The sequence below is a fragment of the Alexandromys fortis genome, unplaced genomic scaffold (assembly GCF_014885135.2).
Source record: "Alexandromys fortis isolate MF-2015 unplaced genomic scaffold, M_Fortis_MF-2015_v1.1 scaffold_48, whole genome shotgun sequence".
In the NCBI taxonomy this organism is placed as follows: domain Eukaryota; kingdom Metazoa; phylum Chordata; class Mammalia; order Rodentia; family Cricetidae; genus Alexandromys; species Alexandromys fortis.
The window spans coordinates 3,011,148-3,036,764 of NW_026067947.1; the positions used below are offsets into that span (position 1 = coordinate 3,011,148).

Below are 25,617 nucleotides of genomic sequence, written 5' to 3' on the forward strand. Positions count from 1 at the left end.
GTCCTCAAGGGCAGTCCAGGTCAGGAGAACAGCCTAACTGTCTTCTCAGGACCTGGTAAATGCAGGGAGCCCCCTAGGTATAGGTGATTGCACCCTGCCATGCATTGTTGCCTCTTGCTGGAGCAGATACTGCTTAGAACAATTCACGAGCTCTAGTCCTTTCTCTAATTAGAGAAAAAAGGTCCTTTTGCTCACAGAACAGCAGGGAACACATGTAGGGACTACATGAGAGTTTCTAATTGGCTTCAAATGGAATTCTTGAGATTTAGGAACATAATAGGATTGGGAACTAGGGGCATTTCCAGCATCCTTTCCAAATAAGCCTTTGCAGAACACAGCTGTTAATAATAAATACACCATTATCAAAGATGCAAAGTTATGACTATGATGGCTGTAACCTTTGTATTTGTGACAATTAACCCACAAGCACAAATACAGTGATACATGAATTAATTTTTTTTAAAAAAAAGAAATACATTGAAAAAAAATAATAAAATAAAAGGACCTAGTAGGAAAAGGAAGGCAAGGAGGCAGCTCCTCGGAGCCTGGTATTCACCAGACCTTCAGCGATTTGGATTCAAACATGTAATTAGGAAAGATAACCCCAGTTTTCCTAGTCATTAGAGGCTTTGGGTAATAGAATACTCTCTCTCCAAAGTGTTACAAATACACCACAGTTCTAAATAACCTGCAATGCCTGGAGAAAGTACACTTCCTACCAAGGGCAAAGCTACTGTGCGGCGAGGAACAGTAAATGACAGGCTGGTTTTCAACCCCATTAGTTGCTATGTGATAGCAGCACATTCGCGAGCACGCGACCTGTGAAAAATCTGAGATCTCTTTAAATCTCTGAATTGGATTACTGCATTAATTCTTAAGAACTGCGATCCCTCAACCAAGTCAAATTGCCCTCATTAACGGTGGAAAAACTGCCTCTGCAATAAGTATTTCTTTAAAAAGATATTTATTATCTATAATCACTTTCGCACACTTCACCTGGAAATCTAACCAAATAATGCCAACAACTCTGAAACCGGCATCCCAACTTTGCATCTTATTCTGGGTTCAAAGAAAAATAAAAATGGAAAATGTTTGCATGTGTCTTAAATTTCCTTCCCAGACATCTCCTTTCACACTAAGCAGTAGCCAGCACCAGTTTACAGGAGAAACCGGGGCATACAAAGGGTTCTGGGGGAGACCATTTAAGTACCTTCAGCTGGTTGGGGGCACAGCGGCCTCTCAGCTCCCCTGTTACAGATGGTGCACGGATGGAATTCAATCCTAGACTGGGCTTTCTACACTACTGTAACAACAGCAGTTCAGATTCCTCTAAATCACAGTCAGAATAAAGGAAACGGCAGCAAAGTAGTTCCCAGTGTGGAAATAACACCCACATAGATATTTACAGCACAGGCTCCCTCATTCTCCCACATGAGATTTGCTAAGGACGTTAGACCTGTTGTGAGAATGTACTCCGCTGTGTCCTCTTAGGCCAGAAGGTCTAATCTGTGGGTCTTGATACCTCTGGAAGTCAAAAGACCTTTCTTTTCACAGGGATCCCATATCAGAGACTTACACCATGATTCATAACAGTAGCAATATTAGTTTATGAAGGAGCAATGAATGAATTTTATGGTGGGGGTCACCACAACATGAGGAACTGTATTAAAGGGTCACAGAATTAGGAAGGCTGAGAACCGCAGCTGGGGAGTGATGGGAAAGAAAAGAGGAGGAAGGCGGGTTCAGTGATCAACTCCGCCATTCTTCCCCAGAATGGCCTGACCTAGGTCTCACCCTGAGCAAACTGGAACAAATTCCAGTCCTTTACGAACACCGGAGGCCCCTCTGAGGACTGATCTCCAACATCATAGTGCTACCTCTACTGGCTCAAGTCCCCTCCATCACTGGCCAGGGCACTGAGCAAGCGTGTTGGGGCCGGGCAGAAGTGGGCTGGTCCAGATTTATTGAACCTGACTATTTTTAGAGCGTGTGTCACAGAAGGGAAAAGGAGGGAAGCAGAGGTTGCTTTCCAAGCTGGCTAACACCCAGTGCTTCTAAACAGCTACAATAAAATGCTAGCTGGAGTTCCTAGTAAAAACCCAGAGGCCTTACAGGTTCCAAAGTGCCTTCTGAATCATAAAGAAACACAGATAAGCTTCGCTCCGTGTTGTGTCATTGTGTGTGAAATGTGCTTATCTACAAAAGATGTGAGCAGAGGCGGTCCCTATTTAACTTACACGGAGGGAAAAATCAATTAAGCCGAGCATCCAGAAGGAACAGAGGGAAGGTCCGAGGAGCCGGAGCAGCGCATTGCCGCCAATCTCATCATCTGCTGCAACTTGAAAATAGTAACTTCCCCAAACTATTTGCTATTAAAAATGAATATCTCCATTCCAGACCAGATGCACAAGGCAGTACTTAAGATAATTCGGTTTAATAGTCATGTTAGAAGTATTTTTTTTTTAGTCTCAAGAATGCACCCGGAATGTCTGATCACTGTCCTTCTACTGTGCGTGGTAGGAACTGTCTACCCATTTCACGGAGGAAATCAGGTTCTAGCCGGGCTCATGGATGTGAATGCTTGGTTTCCAGACGGTCGCACTGATTTCAGCGTCGGCTAAGTCAACTGCTTTGCTGGTCAGCTCCAGAGTGCTCCACAGCTTCTCTGTGGGTCTCTACTGTGGCTGCCTGAAGAACCAAAACAGGAGGCAAAGGAGGCAGAGGCACCTGTGGCGGGGACACTGAAACCACTAAACACAAAGTGCCTGCGGTCCTAACCCGAGCACTTGAGAGACCAAGGTAGGAGGACAACAAGCTCAAGGCCAACCTTGGTGAGTTGAGGGGCAGCCTGGGCTACAGAGCATGACCCTTTCTTTACAAAAAAAAAAAAAAAAAAGAATATTGCCATGAACTATGACTCACACATGGGCCAACCCAAGATACCGAGGCTCACCACCTGTCTCCTTCCTGGAGGACCCCAAGTTCCGCAGCACAATGCAGACACTGTTCCTCTCAGCCTCCATCTGCAGTCGCCTGTCTCTGAGTGCTTTATGACTGTCAATCAGGCTCTTGTCAAACAGTGACTGCTTTAGCAATGACCTCATGAGTAACTCGGCTTCGGGAGTCCAGCAGCTGCTTGCAGCACATGGCAATGTGGACGACGCTCCAGTCCCAGAGTCTTCCCGACTTCGCAGGTCATTAATCACAGAAGGTTGCGGATCTACTGAATGCTGAGCATGGGCCTTGGAAGGGAGCGGAGGGCAGAGCAGGGCCTCCCGTTCCCAACACTTCACACGGTCCAGCTGGGGTGAGATACCGTGCAGGCAGAGGCCCGCGACTAAGAAAGATAAGAGCCACGATCCAAGAACAACTTGATCCACTGCCTCAATTCTACCGTAATGGCAGTAAGTCATCTGGGAAATCATCCTTGAGCAGGTGACAGAGCACAGAATGAATCCGGCGGGAAAAGGCACAGAGGAAGGGAGGCCCTCGGAGTTGGAGCAGAGGCAATGGTAAAAAGAGATAAGCTTACTGAGCAGGCAGTGGCACACCACTGTTCAGTTAACTAATACAATGTCTTGTTCCCTTATAGTACGCAGAGACACACAGATCCCAAATAGACTTTTCAATTTTGGGGGGTTTTTCAAGACAGGGTTTCTCTGTGTAGCTTTGGAGCCTGTTGAACTCGAGCTCATAGAGATCCATCTGCCTCTGCCTCCTGAGTACAGGGATAAAAGGCCCCGCACCACCACCGCCTGGCACAAATATGTACTTTATTATTAAATGATCTATTAAGTGCAAAAAGCATCATGTTGGCAGAAACAGAAACACCTCCTAAAATCATCAAAGCACTTATATGATTACTATGGAGGCTAGATCTTGCTTTTGCTTTTACCTGTTTTCAAGTCTTCTTATAATGGTGTAGGCAGAATTCTAACAAGATTCCATGGCACACAGCCCTACCTCAGGCACAGGTGCCCACCCCTTCCCCGGAAGTCAGTCAGTCACAAGAGAGGGGCTGATGCCGAGGGAATCTGCAGCTGTAAACAAGGTCATAGTTCAGCAGGACTTGAGATAGGATGCTTATCTGAAGGGGGCAGCATCACATGATCCCCTGATTAACCTGGCATTTTGAGATCACAGGCAGAGGATGCCAGCGACCGGAAGCACAAGAAAGATCTGATGCACTGTCGCTGGCTTCTTGATGAGCTGCTCATGGGGCAAGAGACCATAGAAGACACAAAAGATGGGCGCAGCCTTGGGCCAAGCAATAATCAGCATGGGAATAAGAACCTTAGGTTCGTCCTTCAACCATGGAACGGTTCATAACTGCATGAGAACACAGCAATCTTCAGCAAGAACTCAGGCCAGCTAAGACCTTCATCTCAGCCTGCTGATCTCCTGAGCACATAGCCCAACAACACTGCACCTGCCTTCCTGACCTACACAAGCATAGGCTACCAACAGCATGTGCAAGCTGCCAGACTGGTGACAATATGCTATGTATTAAGAAAGGACAGAGAGTAGAGAAAAATCTTATTGCCTCCGTTTAAAGTTTATAAAAGATGTTTTTTAAAATATACGTTTAATTTATATGTATTGTGTGTGTGTGTGTAAGTATGTGTATCACATCTGTGCAGTGCCTGAGGAGGTGGGAAAAGGTCAGCTGGAACTGGAGTGACAGGTGGCTGTGACTACCACCTGCATGCTAGGACCTGAACTTGGGTCCTCTGCAAGAACAATCACAGCTCTTACCTGCTGAGCCATCACTACAGTCACTGAAAGGGGTTCTTCACTGATGAGAACTCAAGTGGGAGAGAAGAAGGGAAGAGCCTGTATTCTGGTCCCTCATGGAGCACCGTGGTGGGGTGGCTGTTACAGTCTGGTGTGAAATGCTCCCCGTGGGCTCATGTGTTTACATGCTTGGCCCGAGGACAACGGTGCTGCTTTCTGAGACAGCAGAATCGTTATGAGTTGGTGTGTAGCTGGAGGAAGCACATCCCTTGGCGGCAAGTCTTATGGTTATAGACCCAGTGCTGCTTCTGGGTCTACCAAGCAGCCTCATGGTCCTGTCTATAGAGCTCCAGCTATTCCCAGCTAAGCCTTCCACACCATGAGCAAGCATGTCTCCTTGAACCAGAAGCCCACATGAGTCCCTCCTTTCTTAAGCTGCTTTCTGTCAGCTATTTTGCCATACCAATCATTCAGGCATCAGAGGGATGCTGCAGCCCAGCCCAGTCACATCCGCCAGGCCTCACTCGGCTCTTCGGTAAGAAGGGACCAATGGAGAACATGGTGGTGAGCGGCATACTGGGAGAAGACATGGGCGGAGCTATGCTGGCAGATGCCATCTAGAATCCATGTGGGCTCCTTTGTTTTGGTGGGTTTGAGGCAGCATCTCATGTGGTCTGGGTTGGCCCCATAGCCACTACGTAGCCAAGGATGACCTTCATCATCTGCCTCCACCTCTAAAGGGCTGGGATTACAGCAAAGTACCATCAACCGGGGTTGGCACAGTGTTGAGGACGATCCCAACAAGTGCCCCAGCCCCCTCACTGGTTTTGATTTTGTACCATTTCCTTCAGGAGCCACTAGATAATGAGTATCATCTTCCAATTATTCTAATTACCTATGCTAATAATGATCAAGGCACAAATTCAAAACCCTCTCTGGCTACAGAAGAGAAGGGACACTGTAAATCCTTGATGTTTCTGACAGCCCACACACAGTGTAGGAAAAGGTATTTCCCTGAAAAAGGAGAGGATGGGTGGGAGGTGGCAACCATGCTGCTGCCCACCTTCCCTTCCCGGCTGGTACACAGTACTGTGGAAAGCGGTGTGGAATCGGCCTGGCTGCAAATTCCAGCTCCACACCTGACTTAGGCAAGGGAGTATCCACTCTGCACTGGACTCCTCGCACGTAAAGTGAAAGAGAAAATCGTGCTGTTATGGTTGTGGTGAGAAGTTACTTGTTTAGCATATATACAGTACTTCTTAAAACTGCCCCAAGCCCCCAGGAAACGATGTAATTGCTATTATTATTATTATTACTTTTACTATAGCTGTGGGCTACAAAATAAAAGTTACCACGCCCAATCCAAAAGTTGTCTTCAGGGAAATTTGGAAGGCAGTACTCAATGAATCTGCAAAAATGAAACTGGGCTGTAATGGTGCACGCCTTTAATCCCAGCACTCAGGAGGCAGAAGCGGGTGGGTCTCTGTGAGTTTGAGGCCAGCTTGGTCTACAGAGTGAACTCCAGGAAAGCCAGGGTTAAACTCCAGGAGAGCCAGGGCTGCTACACAGAGTACCCTGTCTTGAAAAAAAAATACAAAAAAACCCAACCAAAAACAACAACAACAACAACAAAAATACAACTCCAGATATGTGTTAACCTATAATTTTGCTTTTTAAATTTTTTTATGGAGAAGTATACATATTTCCCGGTATCTGATGTATTCTTTTTCCCCAGTCCAATAACTTGTAGTTAATATCATCTGAAAATATTAAATAGGAAAATTTAAAAAACAGATAGTTCAAATTAAATTTTTTAAAGAAGGCCTCTATATAGCCCTGGCTGTCCTGGAACTCACTGTGTAGACCAGGCTGGCCCTGAGCCCACAGAGATCTGCCTGCCTCTGCCACCCCAGTGCTGGGATTAAAGACATGCACTATACCAGGCCTGCTATATCAGAAGTGGTCAATTCACAACCTTTAAGTTGCATGTTATTCTCAGAAGTGTGAATAAATCTCATGGCATCTTGATCCATCCCACAGGAGACAGGAGTCATCGTCAGTCCAGTGTATCCATGCTGTATATACTGCTTACCCAAAAGTATCAGGCAGAAGCCATTCCAGTTACTATGATTTCATATGGCTTGTGCTTTGATGTGGGAAGGTCATTTGTCAATCTGTTGTTTTATTGGTTAATCAATAATGAAAACTGCTTGGTCTGATAGGTCAGAAAATTAGGTAGGTGGAGTAGACAAAACAGAATGCTGGGAAGAAGGGAAGTGAGCCAGACGCCATGCCTCTCCTTTCTAGGCCAGACGCAATGAAGCTCCTGCCCAAGATGGACGTACACTAGAATCTTCCTGGTAAGATACCACCTCGTGGTGCTACACAGATTATTAGATATGGGTTAAAGCAAGATATGAGAGTTAGCCAAGAAGAGGCTAGATATAATGGGACAGGCAGTGTTTATATGAATACAGTTTGTGTGTTGTTATTTCGGGGCATAAGCTAGCCAGGCGGCCGGGAGCCGGGTGGCAGGAATGCAGCCCACCACTCCCTTCTATAGTGCTTGCCAGACAGAATTTCTCTATATCTAGCCTGGGCTATCCTCATTATGGAGAGCAGGCTGATCTTGAACTCACAGAGATCATCCTGCCTCTATTTCTTGAATTGTACTCAAGACTTAAAACCTTGTCTTGCTGCTTCTTAACAAGGAGTTTGAACAAAACAGTGAAGAGGACCTCCCTGCTAAAGAAAATGTAAGATATCTCAGCGACGAGGTAAGAGACAAAGACGCACAAAATTAGATGTCAGGAGTAAGGATGGACCAAGGCCTGCTTCCCTGCTGTGCAGTTTGAGTCTCCTTATGTACTTTCTGACCCCCGGGCCTCTCTACGAGGTGAGACAGTGATCAATAGGATGGTCTCTCTCCGCCATCACAGCATAGCATGGAAGGCAGACTGGAAGCCAGCACAGATGGCATGACACAGGCCACTGGGCTGGGGCATGACATGTTCAAGAGAACAAGGCAGCCAGCTGCAGTCCTCCAGGCTCCAGGTCCATTCCTGTACTCAGGTTCCCACCGTGGGTTCCTGCCTTGACTTCCCTCAAGGATGGATTGGAATCTGTAAGCCAAAGGACCCCTTTCCTTCCCCAACTTGGCTTTAGGTCATGACATTTATCACAGTGACAGAGCAAATCAGGACACAGACCATGTGGAGAAGTTCAGACCTACCAGGCGACTTTGTGAGAGAAAGCACATTCTGTAAGGGCTGTGACACAAACACACTGGTGGGGTCACCAGCACCACCAGGAAGAAGAAGGGCCATTCCCTTTTTCAACATTCCTGGTATCACCCCATCATGACTGAGCTCTTTCCTCTATGCCCTGGCAACCATCAACAATGTCTCTATCACTATTGTTTTGAAGGATGTCACAGGCATCTGGTACCTGATGTCATTATGGGGAAGTGGTAGAAAACCTAGGAGATGGGGTCTAGTTAGTTGAGGTAGGGGTGAGGCCTGAGAAGGTAGACATTCTCTGCCCCCTTCTTCCCTGTCCTCCCTCTCTCAGCTTCCCACTGGCTGTGAGATGAGCCCCTCCTGTCTGCCACATGCTCCTGCCACGAAGTGCTGCCGCACCGCAGGCCCGGACACAACATAAATCTGCTGTTTTCCTCAGGCATTTTGTCACAGCAGTGAAAGGTGACAAGCACAGCTTCTGTGACTTGCCAGAGTATGCTAAGACTGTTCTGATCATTGGGTACCAGAAGCCCTTCTCCTAGTCCTGTTGGTCTCAGAATATCTGCTCCTGCTCGTGCACTGAAGAAAGTTTGTGATGCTTTCAGCTTGGGACAACTATAAACAAAGCTTCTAAGAGGTTTCACACACTGCTTTGTGTATAGGTATACACACACACACACACACACACACACACACACACACACACACTTCTTTAGGACAAAAACCCCAGGGCATAAGTGCTTGGCCATGTGATAGCTGCCTTCTCCTTTTCCTCCTTCTTCTTTCTCTTCTTCCTCCTCCTCTTTTTTTTTCTCTTTTTAAAGAAGCTATTCTCCAAAGTGGCCAAGCCATTTTGCCTTTCCCTCAACAAGGTACAAGGCTTCATTCTGTCTCCCATTGCTGCAGTTGTCCTAGCACTGTCTTCGCTCCAGCTATTTCAATAAGCACATAGCATCAATCTCACCATGGCATCACTTCCCTCTCCTCTAAGGGGACTTTATCATAGTGTAATATAAATACCTTTGCCTTGAGGCTGTTCTCATATAGCACAGTCTGGTCTCTAACTCTGTGTGACTGAGAAAGACCTTAAAGCTCTCATTTTCCCACTTCCAATTGGCTAGAGTTGGGATCTGAGGCATGTGTCACTGTGCCTGCTTCTGTGTGGTTCTGGGGACTGACCAGGGAGGGCTTCCTACTTCCTATGTTTGGGGCAGGCATTCTACTAACTCAGTTATATTCCTAGCACCAAGAACAGCTTTTATTTTTAAAGATAAGGTCTCTCTTCAGCTGGCCTGAAACTCACAATGTATACCAGGTGGGCCTTACGTGCAGAGATATACCTGCCTCTGCCTCCCACAGTATGTGCAACTGACTATGACTTTTATACGCGCACGTGCCTTCAGTATAGCATTTTGGTGAAGAGCTTTTCACGTCTGTTGCCATCGGTTGGCTCATCACTTCAGTGTTTTCAGGGCTCCTTTGAAAATGGAATTTAACAACATGTCTCCCGAGTGGTAACTCACCTTTAATGGAGGATCATATTTACATTTTAAAAAATCCTTTATGTCAAGCCAGCAAGGAACAACTGAACGGATGTTTGAAGCAACTTCGTAAGAAATACAAGCCAGAAGCTACGGATGGGCCTGCTACCTCTGGCAACAAGACAGGACAGGGTACTATTGTGGCCTCAGTGGCTGGGGGAGCAATCCCTGCAGGAGGACGCTTTTAAAGCGGTGACTAATGGTGCCATGTAAAGGTGATGTCTTCTCGTCCTCTGTTTTTAGTGCCACTGAACCATCCCAGGTAATAAATCAAACAAGCCATAGTGGCTATTTGTATGGTGAGATAAGGGAAATTAATTTCAATGCCCAAACATGGACCTCCTTATATTAAAAAATGACTTAGCCTTAGTAGCCATCTTCTCCAGGATGGCCTGGATAGCAAACACACATGGAGTTAATTCATGCTGGGTTCTTTGTAGGCAAACAGGGCTGTCTTTCTGAGACTGGGGTGTTATCAGGAGGAAGAGTTTGTAAACTAAAGAGCCAGGCTAGTTCACTTAAATGCCACTTGGGCAAATCTAAAAATAATACATCCCTGAACCTCCACAAAAAGGAGGATTTTAGAAACAGCACTTCCCATAGTCACTCTTTCAACTCAAAAGCCTTCTTCTGGGCTCTACAAGCGACTCTCGTTTCCTCCAAATGCAGACACTTGGAGTTTAAAATGTGTCCAAATGTGTGGAACGGCCTATCTAACGAGAGAGCGGTTCTTCAACGAGCAGCACGGCATGCCTGTATCATGCATTGTCACATAATGGCGACAGCATGTAACTGATGCTTTGGCTGCAATACTGAGAGGCAAAGCAGAGGAAAGCCTGGGGGTGCCTCTTTGTCTTGAATCCCTGGGGTTTTAGGATGCTTTCTCCAATGAGCACCAGTTGGGTACAATGCAGAGCCACCCAGCACCACCAGTGAGCATGGCTCTTCCTGCTGGTACCAAGCAAACCAGGTGATTACCTGTCCAGCTTTACCGGTGGCAGTCCCTCTATGCTCCAGTCTCCAAATGTATGTATTTTAGGTGTCCGCACGGTTGCGCATGGGAGCCATGATAAGTAGCCTTAACTATTGCAGAAGTCTCTGTGTAACCCTAGATCTATCAGTCACAGTCCTAACTGTGCTTACACATGTGTGTGTGTGTGTGTGTGTGTGTGTGTGTGTGTCTAGTTAGGTGTGGTGAAATATACCTGTACTGTGGGGGAGCTGAGGGATCAAGAGGGTGAAACCAGCCAGGGTTACATAAGGAGTCCCTGTCTCATCCTGTCTCATGTAATTACCAAGAGCTAATTGGTCACAGCACTGGAGTTTCAAGACCCTATTGAGAAAATCAAGCATTGGGGATGAGGTTCAGTGGTGAGCAATTGCTTCGCCATGGGCGAAGCTCTTGCATGATGCGCAACACCATAAAACAAACACAACTCTTCTCTACAGCAATGGGAAGGGGCTCTGGAGAGGAGAATGAAAGCTCACGGCTGTCAGAAGAAGGGATTTGTCTTTTTGGGCTCTGCCTTCACCTCAGGGGACACAGCCATTAAGGTCCTGCCACTGAGGGGTCTTCGTGACTCTTTTCCTGCGTGTGGGCTATGTTCTCTACGAGGAGTGACATTCTTTGCGTGTGGACACGTGGGACGCCTGGGCCGCTGGGAGAAACCTTTCCCTTGGGGGCTGAAACTCTTTACAGCTCTGTAGCCTTGCAAAAACGCTTTTTGGTTAGAGGTGGGGCTTTGTGTCCACTTTGCCCTTCTCTACACTGGGGTCTGGTCCAGGGTGGAACTGCAGGTCCCGTGAGTGCTGTCACAGTCTCTGCGAGTTCATACACACATCAGTCCTGCTCTATCTGGATGACGCTGTCTCCTTGGAGTCAGCCACCACTCCTGAGCCTTGAAGGGAGGGGTCTGATACAGACATTCCACTCTTCATATGTTGTCCTCTAAACTCCTGTGCCGCCGTCCCCAAGCAGCTCCACTGTTTAAGAACAAGCATGACAATTTTCAGACCTGTTTCATATTCATCTTCTTCCTCAGACTGTAACTTTCCTGAAATAAGAATGATTTTCTGGTTTTATTAATATCTGTCTATGAGGACTGTCTGAACAAACAAATGATAATTACGGAAGGCACATAGGTTCCCCTAAGACTCTAGTCTCACTTATATTAACTTAAAATTGTTGTGTTGATCTTTTTACTAAAATTTGCTTGATGTTTTTAGACAGAGTCTAGCCCTTGCTATCATCACCCAGGCTAGCCTCCTGGGTGTAGTCTCCCCAAGGCTGGGATTACAGGTGTGTGTCACCATGCCTAGCTTTTTTTTTTTAATTATTTTTAAAGAAATCATTTCAGGATTGAGAATGCTTTTACAAACATAATTACAAGAACCTTTTCAACCATTCAGAAATAGCTAATACAATAAAATTATATTCAAAGTGACTGTTACTGAAAATCATATATCAGGCAAAAAATGGAAATATTTGTGTGTCACACCTTAGATATCTACTTTTTGTGATAAATAAAAAGGATTATAAATAAGTGAAAATATAAAACCCATAGAAACTTAGGCAGTAAATATGAAAGGAAGCAGAGAGGTTTCAAAAGTTTAAAACTGGTCAACCTTAGTCTTAGGAAAAACTTTTATTTTCCTTATTTGTTATTTCTCTTTACCCTACTTCCTTCTAAAGCACATACTCCGGGTCCCTAGTTGACATGAACACTGCAGTACACTGAGGAAAAACACATGGGATGGAGCATGGTATTTTGTCCTTTTACAAACATTTCAAGCTGACTTTGTGTACACGTATGGCATGAAGAAAGCACATGGCTTGCATATTTGAATGCGTGTGTGTAGGTGTGTGTGACCCCTGAATGTGTGCGGGTTCCACGTTGACACTGGGTCTCTACCCCACCATTCTCTATATTTTGTTTTAAATAGCAGGATCTTTCCCTGGTTCTGAAGTTCATATACTCCAGCTCATCTCGACAACCTGCTTGACTCCTGAGCACTGGGATTGCAGTCATCCAACAAACGTCCTGAGTTCTCACAGGAGATCTGGGTATCCAAACACCAAGTCTCGGGTTTGCTGCAAGAGCGTTATCAACTGCACTAGCACCCAGCTTTAACTCCTCTGACATAAACTTATTTCTTGAGCAATTACACTACAAATGCTAGTCTCGGTTTCTCTCTGTTAAGCAGGAGCTGACACATTGCAGAGCTCAATTTATGAAAATCCTGTGAGTCTATATCTACGTACCACAAACAACGGAAGGTGTTTTACTGGCTAAAAAAGCTAATCGCTATATCTTATGCTACCAGGATGGGACATATATGGCAGTCCATATACATAGCCACAAGTGCTTCCTTACTATTGTCGTATCTCTCCATCTAATTCAGTTCATTTTGAAAAAAAAAATCAGAGTTGGCCTAAACAAAATTCATTCATGAATCACAAGTCCACTTTAATCCAAACAAGCAACCAAGGTCTGGAGAGACAGTTCAGCTGCTTAGCTACTCTTCCAGAGAACCTGGGTTCAATTCTCAGTACCTACCTGCTGGCTCATAACCTTCTCTAACTTCAGTACCCGGAGATCCAACACTCTCTTCTGGCCTTCTTGGGCACTGCACACATGTGGTATATAAACACACGTGCAAGTAAAACACTCACAAACACATAAAAAATAAAATAAGAGATTAAAAACAAACAATAAACAAAAACTCCATGGAATCCAATGCAGGTTTCCAGGGTTTTTATTTTTCTCTTTTCACCTCCTCCCCTTTAAACTAGTGAAGGGAGGGAGCTAAGTGAATTGAAAATCATTCACCCGTACAATCAGTCATGAGACGTTATTAAAATACAAATACACAAAGAAGCAAATTATTTAGTCCTAAGTGATCGAGGCACCTTAATCACTTTGAGCCACACTCTTTCCTTCCTTCTCCTTTCTCACTACCCTTCCTTACCTCCTTTCCTCTCTCCTTTCCACTCTTTTGTGGAGACATTGCCAAGGCTGGCCTTGAATGCCAGGTCTCAAACAACCTTCCTGTTCTACTCCATGGACTAGAAGGGGCAAGAGCCACTTGGGACCACATCTGATCAGGATGGAATTCTGAAACGTAATTCACAGCTGAATATTTACAGAGCGCCATCTATTCCTAAACAGGACATGGGGTTGCCAATGCCACAGCCATTGCCTGACACCAGCTCTCATTTTTCAGGCTGTCCTGACTCCTTCTGCTCATCTCATTTCCACAGCAACACTAAAGGTGAGTATGAGACAAGGACAAAATCAACAAGCCCCAGGGACACTGCAATTGGGATGCAGTGAGATGGACACCAGGGCGGTGACAAGGCAGGAGACTCTATTTGCTTTTAAAGAACAATTAAGATTTAATATGGGAAATCATATCACTAAACCTACTCAGCTGGAATAAATTCTACTTCTGATGTGCACTGAGGAAGGCAGTTCATATTCTATCCCTAAAATATATCTATTACAGTTTTGATTCTACCCACCACTTCTCTTTTTACCACGATACTTGAGATAAGTTACAGACAGTCTGGCAGGAGGGGAAAAAGAGCAGAATCCTGAAACTCAATACACATCTTATCCATAAAGACCTTTTTGATCTCTGTGAGTGAAATGAATCTTCAACTATAAGTGCACTGTTCAGCTTCCCAAAACGTATATGGCTAAGTAACGGCTACTTCTTATTACTATGCTTTCCCCTCCTTGTTAAAAAAGAGTACTATAAAGTAACGAGCTAGGCTTTCACTCCAACAAAGACTGGCCCATGCTTATTTTCTAGGTATCAATCTTTACACAAGCTGATTGCAGTATCTTTGTAATATGGTGTCCTTCCGGTTCACTGTTGACAACTTGGTATGGTGGCAGTTTGGTTTAGCCTCCCACACTACCCTTTGAACTGTGTCCTAGAAGGCCAGTTTGTCTGAATCTAGTTGAGTTCCACAGATCCATCTTTCCTTCCTTCTTTCTTCTTTTCTGTGCAGTGCATAGAAGTGGGGGCACATATGTACAGGGAGTAGAAGTGGGGGCTGCATGTGTGGTGGCCAGTGGCATTGGGTACCTTGTTTTATCCCTCTCTATCTCATTCCTCTGAGACACAATCTCACATTGAACCTCTGGCTAGCCAGGCCCAGTGACCCTCCTGTGTATTTCCCTACTCCCACTTGGAGTGCTAGAGTTAGATATACTTAGCCATATCCCAGATTTTTATGTTGTTGCTAGGGATTCCAGCTCAGGGCCTCATACTTGCATAGCAAATCCTCATAGCATCTAAGCCATCTCCCTAGGCCTTTGTCTATCTTTCTAGTGCAGGCTTTTCACAGCTGCACTGGGTTATGATTTACGTGGAACAGTGATGGGAGAAATGGACAATGTGGCAGCTGGCCAAGACCAGGCTCCAAATTTTAAAGTCATTGGCAATATACCAGCTAGTTTTTTCAATGGGCCAGGGTACTGTGTTGTGAGATATTTGCACACTTGAGCCGCTAGTACTCCATAAGCTAAGCCATGTGGTGAGTTTAAGGTTTTGCTCATACACAGAGAAAAGTGACTACTGATCTTTGCCAAAGCAAGGTAGAACAGTCCTTCAAAATTCCTGCTTCATAAAAGTGTCTGTCTGATATTATAGGCTAAAGATATCATGGATGCCTCAATGTTGCAAAGAACCTTGGGTTACTGTTCAGGCAGCCAGATGTTTGTCATTTCTATAGGTTTAGAATTGGCATGCACTACACTTCCTGCTTACTCAGGAATATATTCTATATCCTTCTGGGGTCTTGGATGGAGTTGAAGACTAGGCAGTTATAGTTACTGTTAATGTTTTTCTTAGTTATGATAAAAGGTAAATTAGGTACAGAGCTTTGGATTCATTAAAACAGAATAAATAGTGGAGTATTTTCTCCAAATACACCAACTACAAATAGACTGGACATTGAAATGTAATTCCTACCTGAAAAGTATTCTTAATATATATAATTTTATTACATTAGAGCTAAAACCCTTTTCTTTTTATTGAGACAAAAGGAGGAAATGTTGTAAGATATTTGATTACATCATATAAAGATATTTGTTTCATAAAAAGCTGTGATTGGTTTAATAAAATGCTGAATGAACTATAGCTAGGCAGGATTTCCAGGCACAGAGGATGCTGAGAAGAAGAAAGACAGAGTCACCAGTCAGACAAGGAGGAAGCAAGGAAGCAGTATAGGTAATAAAGCAAGAAAAAGTAAAGGTAATAAAGCCATGATGCAGAAAATAAATTAATAGGAATGAGCTAATTTAAGTTAGAAGAGCTAGTGGGACAAGCCTAAGCTATCCGATGAGCTTTCACAAGTAATCAAAGTCTCCATGTGGTTATTTGGCAGTTGGCTGGTAGGACAGAAAAATCTGCCTACAGTAGTGGCCTTAGTATGTATCGCAGCTGGGTTTACTCCTCTGCTTTGCACACATGACTAGTTCAATCTCAATAACCAAAGCATGAATTAGGAGAACTTTTGGCCAAGGGTTTGAATGTGATTGCAACTCAAATAGTTTATTCACATCCCTGCCAAGACTATAATATCAGTATATGTTTTCTACTCCATATTATTCTCAGTATATACATTAATATTCAGAATATCTTTGGGAAGTGGTCTTGTTCAAGAGGAAAAAAAGAAAAAGGGTGGAAGGAAAATGTGCATGTGCAGAAAAAGGACAAGGACAAAGACACTGCGAGTTTTGCTTATTTTGTTCACATAGACAAAGACTCCAACGCTAGTATTTGCATCTTTCTACTTTTATATGAAGAGGGCTGAAAAGGGGATCACTTGGGAAGAGGATGCAGAAGAAAATGTCAAGACCAAGGATGTGGCCATGTAGGCACTATACTGAAAGGCACAGGTGTGCGGTCCAGGTTTTCACAACTGCACTTCCTTTCATCTATTGCCCATGTGACATGCTCGCCTAGAAGTCTTTATTCCCCTGCTCATGCACAGGGCTAAAGAAACCCAGTTTATAACAGAATTGTGGCTTTTAGGATCTCTAGATGCCTTCTATAGCTTGCTACCTCCAGAATCTACCATTTTAGTTGCCTCCATTCTTTTTATTTCCCCAAGAGAGGATTTCTCGGGGTAGTTCTGGCTATCCTAGAATTAGCTCTGTAGACCAAGCTGGCCTTGGAGATCCACCTGTCTCTGCCTCCTGAGTGCTGGGATTGAAGGTTGGTCCACCACTGCTCAACATTTGCCCTCATTTTAATGTACCTACAAAGTAAGTAGTAATCTAAGCTGAGGATTACTGGCAGCAACAGACTTATTGTTCATATACAGCTTCATATATATGTTAAAATAGGATGTGGCCATGGGTTCATGCTGGCTTTGAGCTCGATTCACCTGCCTCAACCTCCAAGGACTGGAATTACAGGTGCCCTCCACCCCATCACCCCCACACCCGCCATGCTGAGTGCATACTCTTCCTACTTCATCATTAACTCTTTTTACATGGGGAAACATTCACCTACAGCAAATGAGGGCATTATTGAAGCTGCCACCCATCAAGTCCATCATAAGAACAGAATCTCACTCAGGTGCAGTCTTGTCTTAACTTTTTGGGGGTGGGAGTTATGGGACAGGTTTCTCTGTGTAGTCCAGAAACACTAGACCAGGCTGACCTTGAACTCGGGGATCTGCCGGCCTCTGCCTCCGAGTACAGGGATTAAAGTGCACCACCACACCCATCTTACTCAGAGGCAATCTTAAAAGCTTCTGGCAATCTCTCAAAGATGGACCAATCCCTGCACTATTTTTAACTATTTCCATGTATCCTCAAGATCGAAGCTCTTTCACTACAGCAACTACAGCAGAGCTCCACTTTATGCGGATTCTCTATTGGTCACTGGGAAACGATGGGGAGTCTCTTGTCTGCAGTGTATTCATGAGAACACAGACCCACCTGGCCTGTAAGTCCATGGAGACTAGCTCTGGACACAGGGCTGCAGCTCATGCATCGCCTACCGTGGGGGCTAGCTCTGGACACAGGGCTGCAGCTCATGCATCACCTACCGTGGAGGCTAGCACTGGACACAGGGCTGCAGCCTATGCATCGCCTACCATGGAGGCTAGCACTGGACACAGGGCTGCAGCTCATGCATTGCCTACCATGGAGGCTAGCTCTGGACACAAGGCTGCAGCCCATGCATCGCCTACCATGTTCTTCAGCTGTTGCTCATTCTCCTGATTCTTCCCTACCATAGCCATCCCAGAGCCTCCCAGCTCCAACTTCTGCTGTCTTCCCTCCAGGAAGCTGAAAAGAAATCCATTGATAACGGCAACTATGCCAGACAGAATTCCAGTGGCTGCAGGAAATGTGATCATGGGGGGGGAGGGCGGGAGGGGCAGCATTCAACTTGCTGTGCTAAGTTGTATGGCAGAAGGAAATTTGCACGTGCAGTTTTCATTCATAATCAGAGAAACTCAGAGATGTTACTTGGTGGTCTGGCCTCATCATTTAATTTCCTGCATAAAAAAGGGGGGGGGGGTGGAGGTAGTCCTTGAGGACACAGGGATTTCTGTGTGGCCCTGATGACACCAATAGCCACACTGGGACAGGGTAGCATGGCAGCAAACAGCATTCTCGGTGGGCTCTTCCTCAGTCTAATAAGCTCAAATAACTGAAGTCATCCCAGAATCACCGAGCTTAGAGCACATGTCAGCATTGGCTCATGTTCTAGCTACAGACTCTTGAGTCCCAGAAGCAGTCATGACTAGATCCACTGAAACTGTGACTGTAGCCATGTGCTGCAAATTTCTCAACTGTAGCCAGGGAAGATTAATGCACACACGTGTGAGAAACTGTGTAAAGTGTACGACTGGGTCCTGCAAGAGGAGGGCTGAGCAAGGCCTGTGGGACACAGAGGGAGCCGAGTGTATAATAGGGAACCACAGTGCCTGGGAGGGCAGACTCACCTCAGCACCCAGCTCTGGACCGTGCTGGTTTGAAGTAATAGCTCTTTGAGACGCAGTAAAGTAGTAGAAGATATCCAGAGCCATGCTGTACGGAGCGCCTTTACCCTCGTGCCTGCAGACTGCGGCTGTGTTACCATTCAAGTCCACGTTCCTGCTCAATGGGCCTCATTTACCTACTTGCAACAACATGCATGGTGTGTCTGAGCCCTGCACTTCCTTCCTTATCCGATGTACTTAGTCTTGGCTAACGACTCTACCATCCCTCTGTAAACTCTGTGGCTGCTCCTCCACCCAGGCCCACCGTAGGCACTCCTTGTCACCAGCTCCCACAAAGCCCCATCTGAAAGCAGAAGGTTGAACTTTGGGACTGTGTGTTTACAGTTGTTGTCACTATTTAGATAAGCAGGCTGTGTTTTCTGTGGACCCACCAGTTAAAAGCATAGAGGTAGATTTGGCCATGACCTTAGATCTGCTAGAGGGGCCTCCCCACACCCAAGATGTCCCCACTAGAAAGCAAGGCCACAGGCCAGGAACAGCAACTAGAACAATATTGCAGCAATAGAACATTGCAGCTCTCACTAATCTGCGCCTTCTCTGGCGACTTAAACACTCTCCGGGGACATTTCTAGGCCCAATGAGACAGATGCCTTATGGTTTCAGACCGGAACCCAGTGCATAGGCACATTTAGATTTACTAAATGGCATAACAGCTTTGAACTTTGACCACAGACTCCTGCCACCGCCACCACCCATGATCCCCACCCCACTGAGGTATTAGGTCCCAACTTAAAAAGAAAATCTACATCAATGCCTTCTAATCCTCTTGGTTAAACATGGAGCAACAAAGAAAGATAGACATCGGTGAGCAAACCCGCTATATCAGCTGGGGTGTGGGTGCGGCACATCAGGCAAAGAGGTGGATTCCAGCCCAGCAAAAATTAATCCACCCGAAGCTTTATTCAAATCAAACGTGCTCATACCGAGAAATAGTCACGTACGATGAGCTACCATGGGCACATCACAACGCTGACCCTCCAGTATTCGGAGGACCAGCCTTAGGCTCAGTGTGCTTTTCCTTTCCAGAGGCATGTTTTCAGTAGTACAGCAATAAACATTAATAAATAACATTTATTGAGCCCTCACTATGTGCACTGGGGACACAGTGTACTAAGGGCTGTATGGACTGTGTACAGCTAAGACAAGGCCCTGGAGAACAAAAGGTTTATTGTTGTTTAGATATGGTGCAACCCAGTTTAATTCCAACAGATAAAGAATTTTACCTGGGAATTCCTATTTCTCCTTTACATTCCTTTTCTTTAAATTACTCTATAAGAACTGAATATATATGGATGGTTTAGTATACGTATGTATGTCTAGAAACGTAAAATCAAGCAATTGGCACACCCATCACCTGTTAGATTTGCATGATGTGTACATGTGTATGTGAGCACACACGTGCACGTGTGCGTATGAAGATTTAGAATCTATTCTTTTAACAATTATTAGATATGCTCACTAGGCTGCATAATGGACCACCAAAACTTTATTGTTCTTCTGTGTTGAAATTAACCCTAACAGACCAGCCAAAGACCCAGGCTCAAAGGCAAAACCAGTATCCTTTTCTACACTTTGAAAGGTGGCAAAAAGAAAGGAACATTTTAAAAGGACGCCCTGTAGGGATATACAATAAGCTCACAAACTAGATCCCATGGAAAGCATGCCTCCCACAAGCATGCGTGTGCTATTAGCCCTTTTGTCTTGTTAATTTCCTCACAGGCGGACTACACTTGGAAGAATGGGACCCTGTGACCATTCTGTGGCCCCTGAGTCACAAACTCAACACCGGGCTCGACCACCTTCTTGGTTTGTGGGCACCTTGGACAAGTCACCTCACTCTCTCAGTAACTGCAGCTATTAAATGAAGGTGGCGAGTCTTTGCTCCTGGAGTTGTTAGTCAAGATCAACTGAGGTAATTCCTGGAAAGCGAACCGCCTGGCAGGGCGCTCTCCCCGAATGTTGGCGATCACAATTTCATTATTGCTAGCTGGCAAGCCTACCGCAGCAGGAGCCAAGGGGGTGGCTTTCTGTTTTACATTTGCAATAAAATTTCAAAATAGAAATATTCCTTTGCTAATTGGGGCAAAATACAATTATTCAATCATCACAACAAAATGTCTTAGATCGTTAATAGAAAACTATGGTGTTATCCCCACCACCACCACACACACACACACACACACACACACTGGTCAGGGAGACAGAGTGCGATGCCTGCACATGAGGAAACGCACATTTGGGTGGTTCTCGACACACTGAAGTCCACAGAGAGCTGGGCCCAAAACACAGATGTGCCTTGCTCTAAATCTGGGTTGGTATCTTGGTAGAGAGTCTAGCAAATAAAAAACTTAATGACCATGTTTAGAACAGTAAAACCTAATAGGTAAAACAGACACTGAAGATATTGTATCTAACCTATACTTACAGAAGCTAGTACTTCCTAAGCACCGCCACTGCAATGCACAACCAACATCCAAGTGCTGGTGAGATGCTCTGTAGCTTGTAAAATACTAACTCTACTAGGTGTTTAAAGCTCGGTGCACTGGGATGTAGCTCGGTGGAGTACATGCTCAGAACACTAAGGCCCAGGGGGTCCAACCTCAGCACGGAGAGGGAGAATATGGAAAAGGCCCAGCATTTTCCCTTGACGGTGCATCTCAGTCCAGGCTCACTGTCCACAGAGAGCCTAAGGCTCGTGTGCTGGACAGTGTACTGTGAGGACCTCATTGCAATGGTCACACAGGCTGCACAGCACCAAGAGGAATTGTTAGTGCCACTTGTCCTCCAAATGTCCACTCAACAGATCTTTGTTTAGAGAGGTGACCAGCCATCACCTCTTCTATTCTGCTACAATCTGTTGTCCCTTGTTCAGCTGCAAAGACTCAGAGGGAGGCTTTCTGAGCCTTCGCTGAGGATGCTCTCTGTCCACTTACACATGTGCTCTCTCCTGATGTCACCAGCAGCTTCACATGGGAAGCAGAAATAGGAAGACGGGACAGGCCAGAAACAGGATAGAACAGGCCAGCTCTCGTATCTGACATAAGGAAAGACTAGCTGTTTCCAGAAGGTTGAGAGAAATATAAACAAGAAACAACAGTGAGTGCACAACCCCAGCCATCCTTCATTCAATGACACCATGTGACTTCAGGTTGGGGTGTGAGCCTGGCTCTGGACCCTCAGCAGAATGGTGGCAGAACAATGAAGCAAAGAGATGTCCAAACACGTTTTTGGGTTTGGAAAACTGAGCTGAGGAGACAGATGACAACATTGAAAAGAGAAGGGGTCCAGAAATGACCCGTAAATGCTAAACAAACAACAAACAAATAAGTAAACGTCTCCGGATCCTGAACAGCCTTACAAATAGCACTGTGGGTCTGGGGCAAGAAGACCATCAGCAGACTGAGGAGGAGGGAGGATAGTCTATTCCTTAAATAGGTCGCTCTTAGAATGCAGCAGAAATACTCCCTACACACCTGTACCCCAGGAACAGCAGAATCCATGCGAGGCACCCAATCTGACAAGAGCGGAAAGGGGAAGAACTTGGATCTATACAACACTAACTGTTTTAATGGAGACATGACATTTATATTTATGTATGGGGCACAGGATGACACAAACGCAGTGTGTCACGAGCAAGTGCGCAGTGCTATGCTGTCCGACACAAGTGGTTTCTGGGCACTGGGACTCCTTATACTCTTAGTCACCGTGAGCTGTGTCATGGGCTGCAGTTGAGGATCATTTTGCCGCTGTGCCGTGGGAACCAGGTTTAGTCTCTGTTGGCGCCCTTACCTGCCTCCTTTCGGCACCTTCTCCAGGTCCTGCTCAGACTCTAGGGACCACTCTCCCACATTGCTCATCTCTTAGACACTTTTTCACTAGGGATCATGTAGAAGTTATTGCTTAACCCACTTGCTAAAGAGACGGAATGCCGGTGGCCGCAGGGGTTCTGCCTCAGTGAGTCAGAGTCGCACCTAAGGCAAGAACATCAGTCTTCCAATTGTCCAGCTATCCTTCACCCCCACCTGTACCATGAGATCTTGGCTCATCTGGTGTAAGGAAAGCAAAGAACTGGTGAAGTTTTGAGGCCTTCGGAAGCTTCTATTCTGGAGTAAGAGGCTAATTATCAAGTAGGTTCTTTTTAATTAAAATGCAGGTTGGAGAGATGGCTTACTGGTTAAGAGTACCTGGGTTCAGTTCCCACCAATCACATAGCAACTCACAACCTGTGACTCCAGTTCCAGGTGATTCAACACCTCGTCTGGCCTCCATGGCGCCTACATGCATGTGGTTACATCATGTGCTCAGGGTGTGTGTGCACGTGTGCAACAAACACATACACACACACACACACTCCAAAATAAAATAAACACTTAAAAACTGAAAATGGTAACTGTAGAGCCTGAGACTATTAAACTATTAATTTGAAGATGAAAGTAAGCCTCGGGGAAAGGATATGTCCAGGCCTGGTCAGAACTCTGAGTTCCAAACACTACACTCTGGGTGAGGAAAGGGTTGGCAGGGGTCAAGAACTTGTACACTTGTCACTTTCTCCTATGTTCTCTGAGCCTAAATGTTTCATGTATGCCACAGGAAATGGACAGAGATTCTTCATAACAATAACCTAACGGAAAACACTCCGAACTAAAACACAGACTAAACATGGATGAAAGAAATGGTGTTGTTGGTGTTTAAACCTCTCTTTCTCCCACAGACCACACTCTGAACCAGATGTAAATGGTGTTCACAACCCCACACACCTCAAACTGAAAAGGGGACACCAAGATCAAACAGGAACACCCAACTGGGGGCTTCTGACCTGCAGAAAAACAGGAGTGGACGAAGGATCACCTTTTACTCCCCATGTTTTCAGAGACGTGTAAAACGCTGGAGGGGCTGGGCGGTGGTGGTGCACGCCTTTAATCCCAGCACTCAGGAGGCAGAGGCAGGTGGATCTCCATGAGTTCGAGGCCAGCCTGGTCTAAAAGAGCTACTTCCAGGACAGGCTCCAAAGCTACAGAGAAAACTTGTCTTGAAAAAACAAAAAACAAACAAACAACAACAACAAAGGCTGGAGGGAATTCAGAGAAGGGCAAGCAAAATGATGGAGGGGTGGAAAAAACGATGTCTTCCAGGAAAGGTTAAAGGGTTATGACGGTTTAGCCTGACAAAGGGAAGGCCGGAGCTTGTTACAAGGGAGATGCCAACAAGCTATTTTTTTTTTCCAGCCAGGGAAGACCAGAGGAAATCGTCTTAAGCCGCAGTCAAAGCTAACAAGCACGAAGTGAATCTGGCACCAAGGCAGTTCTGGACCCACCTGGTTCACAGAGGAGGCCCACAGTGACGTTTCCCACAGAGGACTTTGAACAAACGACCCATTTTCCTTGATGACACACAACCCTGACTGCGGAAGATAAGGCGGGACAGAGACCAGTTGATCTACGGTGGCTCTGTCTATGATACTTCAGCTCTAGGTTCTTAAAATACAGTAAGGATTTACCAATATGCCATTTCTAACCTGGCAGGGGGCAGAAAACAAAATCAAAAGATACGGCAAGAGCCACAGGATGGCTTTTCCAAAGATGTTATTTCAAAAATGCAATAAAACAGATAAGACCCCTTTACTGCTACAGTGAGATCACAGTAAACACGAGCAAGAGAAAGGGAGCCTGGTTAACATAATGATGCTCACAAGGGAAATTAGCCAATGCAAGAAACACTCGTGCGCTAACTCCGCTAAATTATAGATTGAGGAGAACTGTCACACACGCATCCCAAGTTCAAGCTGCACACACGAATTCTCCTCGCTTCCTTCAAGAAGAGGCATTTACTGCGGAAGGCTCAAGAACCAATAAAAAAGGTAATTTCACAATATCTCTTCTGTGTCCCCAATCACCCAAAGGGCCGAAGGCGGCACTATTCCCACTGCACTGTGCAGCGCGTGCCACCCGGCTGGTTTTCAATTGACACTGGGGTGTGTGTGTGTGTGTGTGTGTGTGTGTGTGTGTGTCAGAGAGAGAGAGAGATTTTTCTCAAGCTATCTCAGAAAATACAACTTTGCACCAGGCTGATGATCATTGCCTATGATCAAAAGCAGCGGAGGATGGATTTGCACTCCCCGAGGAACGTGGTCACGACTCTGGCTCTCAGTACAATGGAAAATACTAAATGCCAGGTAGGACTGGAAATAGTGCAGGGGGATTAGAAGCTGGGGAACCTGCAGCAATGGGTCCACTTGAATCTGTGGTTCTGAAGAGCAAGTTTGTATGTACATGTATGTTTGTGTAGGTGCACGGGAGCATATGTGTCAGGGGAATATAGGTGCACATGCGTGGGGGCCACAGGACAATCTGGTGTGTGTTGGTGGTGTGAGATGCCTCTATATTCTCAGGCATCTGAATACTTGGTCCCCCGTTGGCAGCTGTTTGGGGGAGGATTAGGGGGTCTGGCCTTGCTGGAAGAAGTATGTCATTGGGCACAGGCTTTAAGCCATTTGAGTGTGCTCTCTGCTTCCTCTTTGTGGTCTGAGACGTGAGTGCTCAGCTGTTTCAGCCGCCATGTCTGCCACCTGCTGCCATAATTCCCTGCCATGATGGGACTTATTCTCTGGAGCCCTCTGCCCCAAATAAACCCTTTGATAAGTTGCCTTTGTCGTGATGTTTTGTCACAGCAATAAAAAGTAACTAATACAGGTGTCTTTCCTCATTTCCCCCCTTTGAGACAGGGTTTCTCATTGGGCTGGAATTCAGGATCTACGTATGCTGTCTGGCTCGTGAGTGCCAGGAAGCCAACTGTCCCCGCCTTCCTTATGCTGGAACTACAAGCTCACACTGCCATGTCTTGCCTTTATATGTGTGTTCTGGGGTTCAAATTCAAAACACACAAGCACTTTCCTCACGGATCCAGCTCTGCAGTGAAAGCCCTGGTTAAGTTTGTAAGAGTTGAGCACAATGCCAATCTGTAACCCAAGCACTTGAAAAAAACTGGGATAGGCAGATGATGAATTCAAGGCCAACCTACACCACACGAGAAAAACCCACCTAAAAACCAGACAAAAACAACTCCCCAAATTAAT

General features: G+C 45.6%; 1 protein-coding gene across 11 annotated transcripts in view; it reads right to left on the reverse strand.

Annotated features, from left to right (window-relative positions):
* Nucleotides 1-25,617, reverse strand: part of Foxp1 (forkhead box P1) — a 622,100-nt gene that overhangs the window by 178,038 nt on the left and 418,445 nt on the right. Inside the window, exon 1 of one of the 11 annotated variants that reach the window (XM_050149376.1) lies at nt 18,489-18,804. The exons of the other annotated variants lie outside the window; for them this stretch is intronic. Coding sequence (XP_050005333.1) covers nt 18,489-18,572 — 84 coding nt within the window. The 5' untranslated portion in view covers nt 18,573-18,804. Of the gene's footprint in view, nt 1-18,488; nt 18,805-25,617 lie in introns of those variants that run through there. 11 annotated transcript variants of the gene reach the window in all.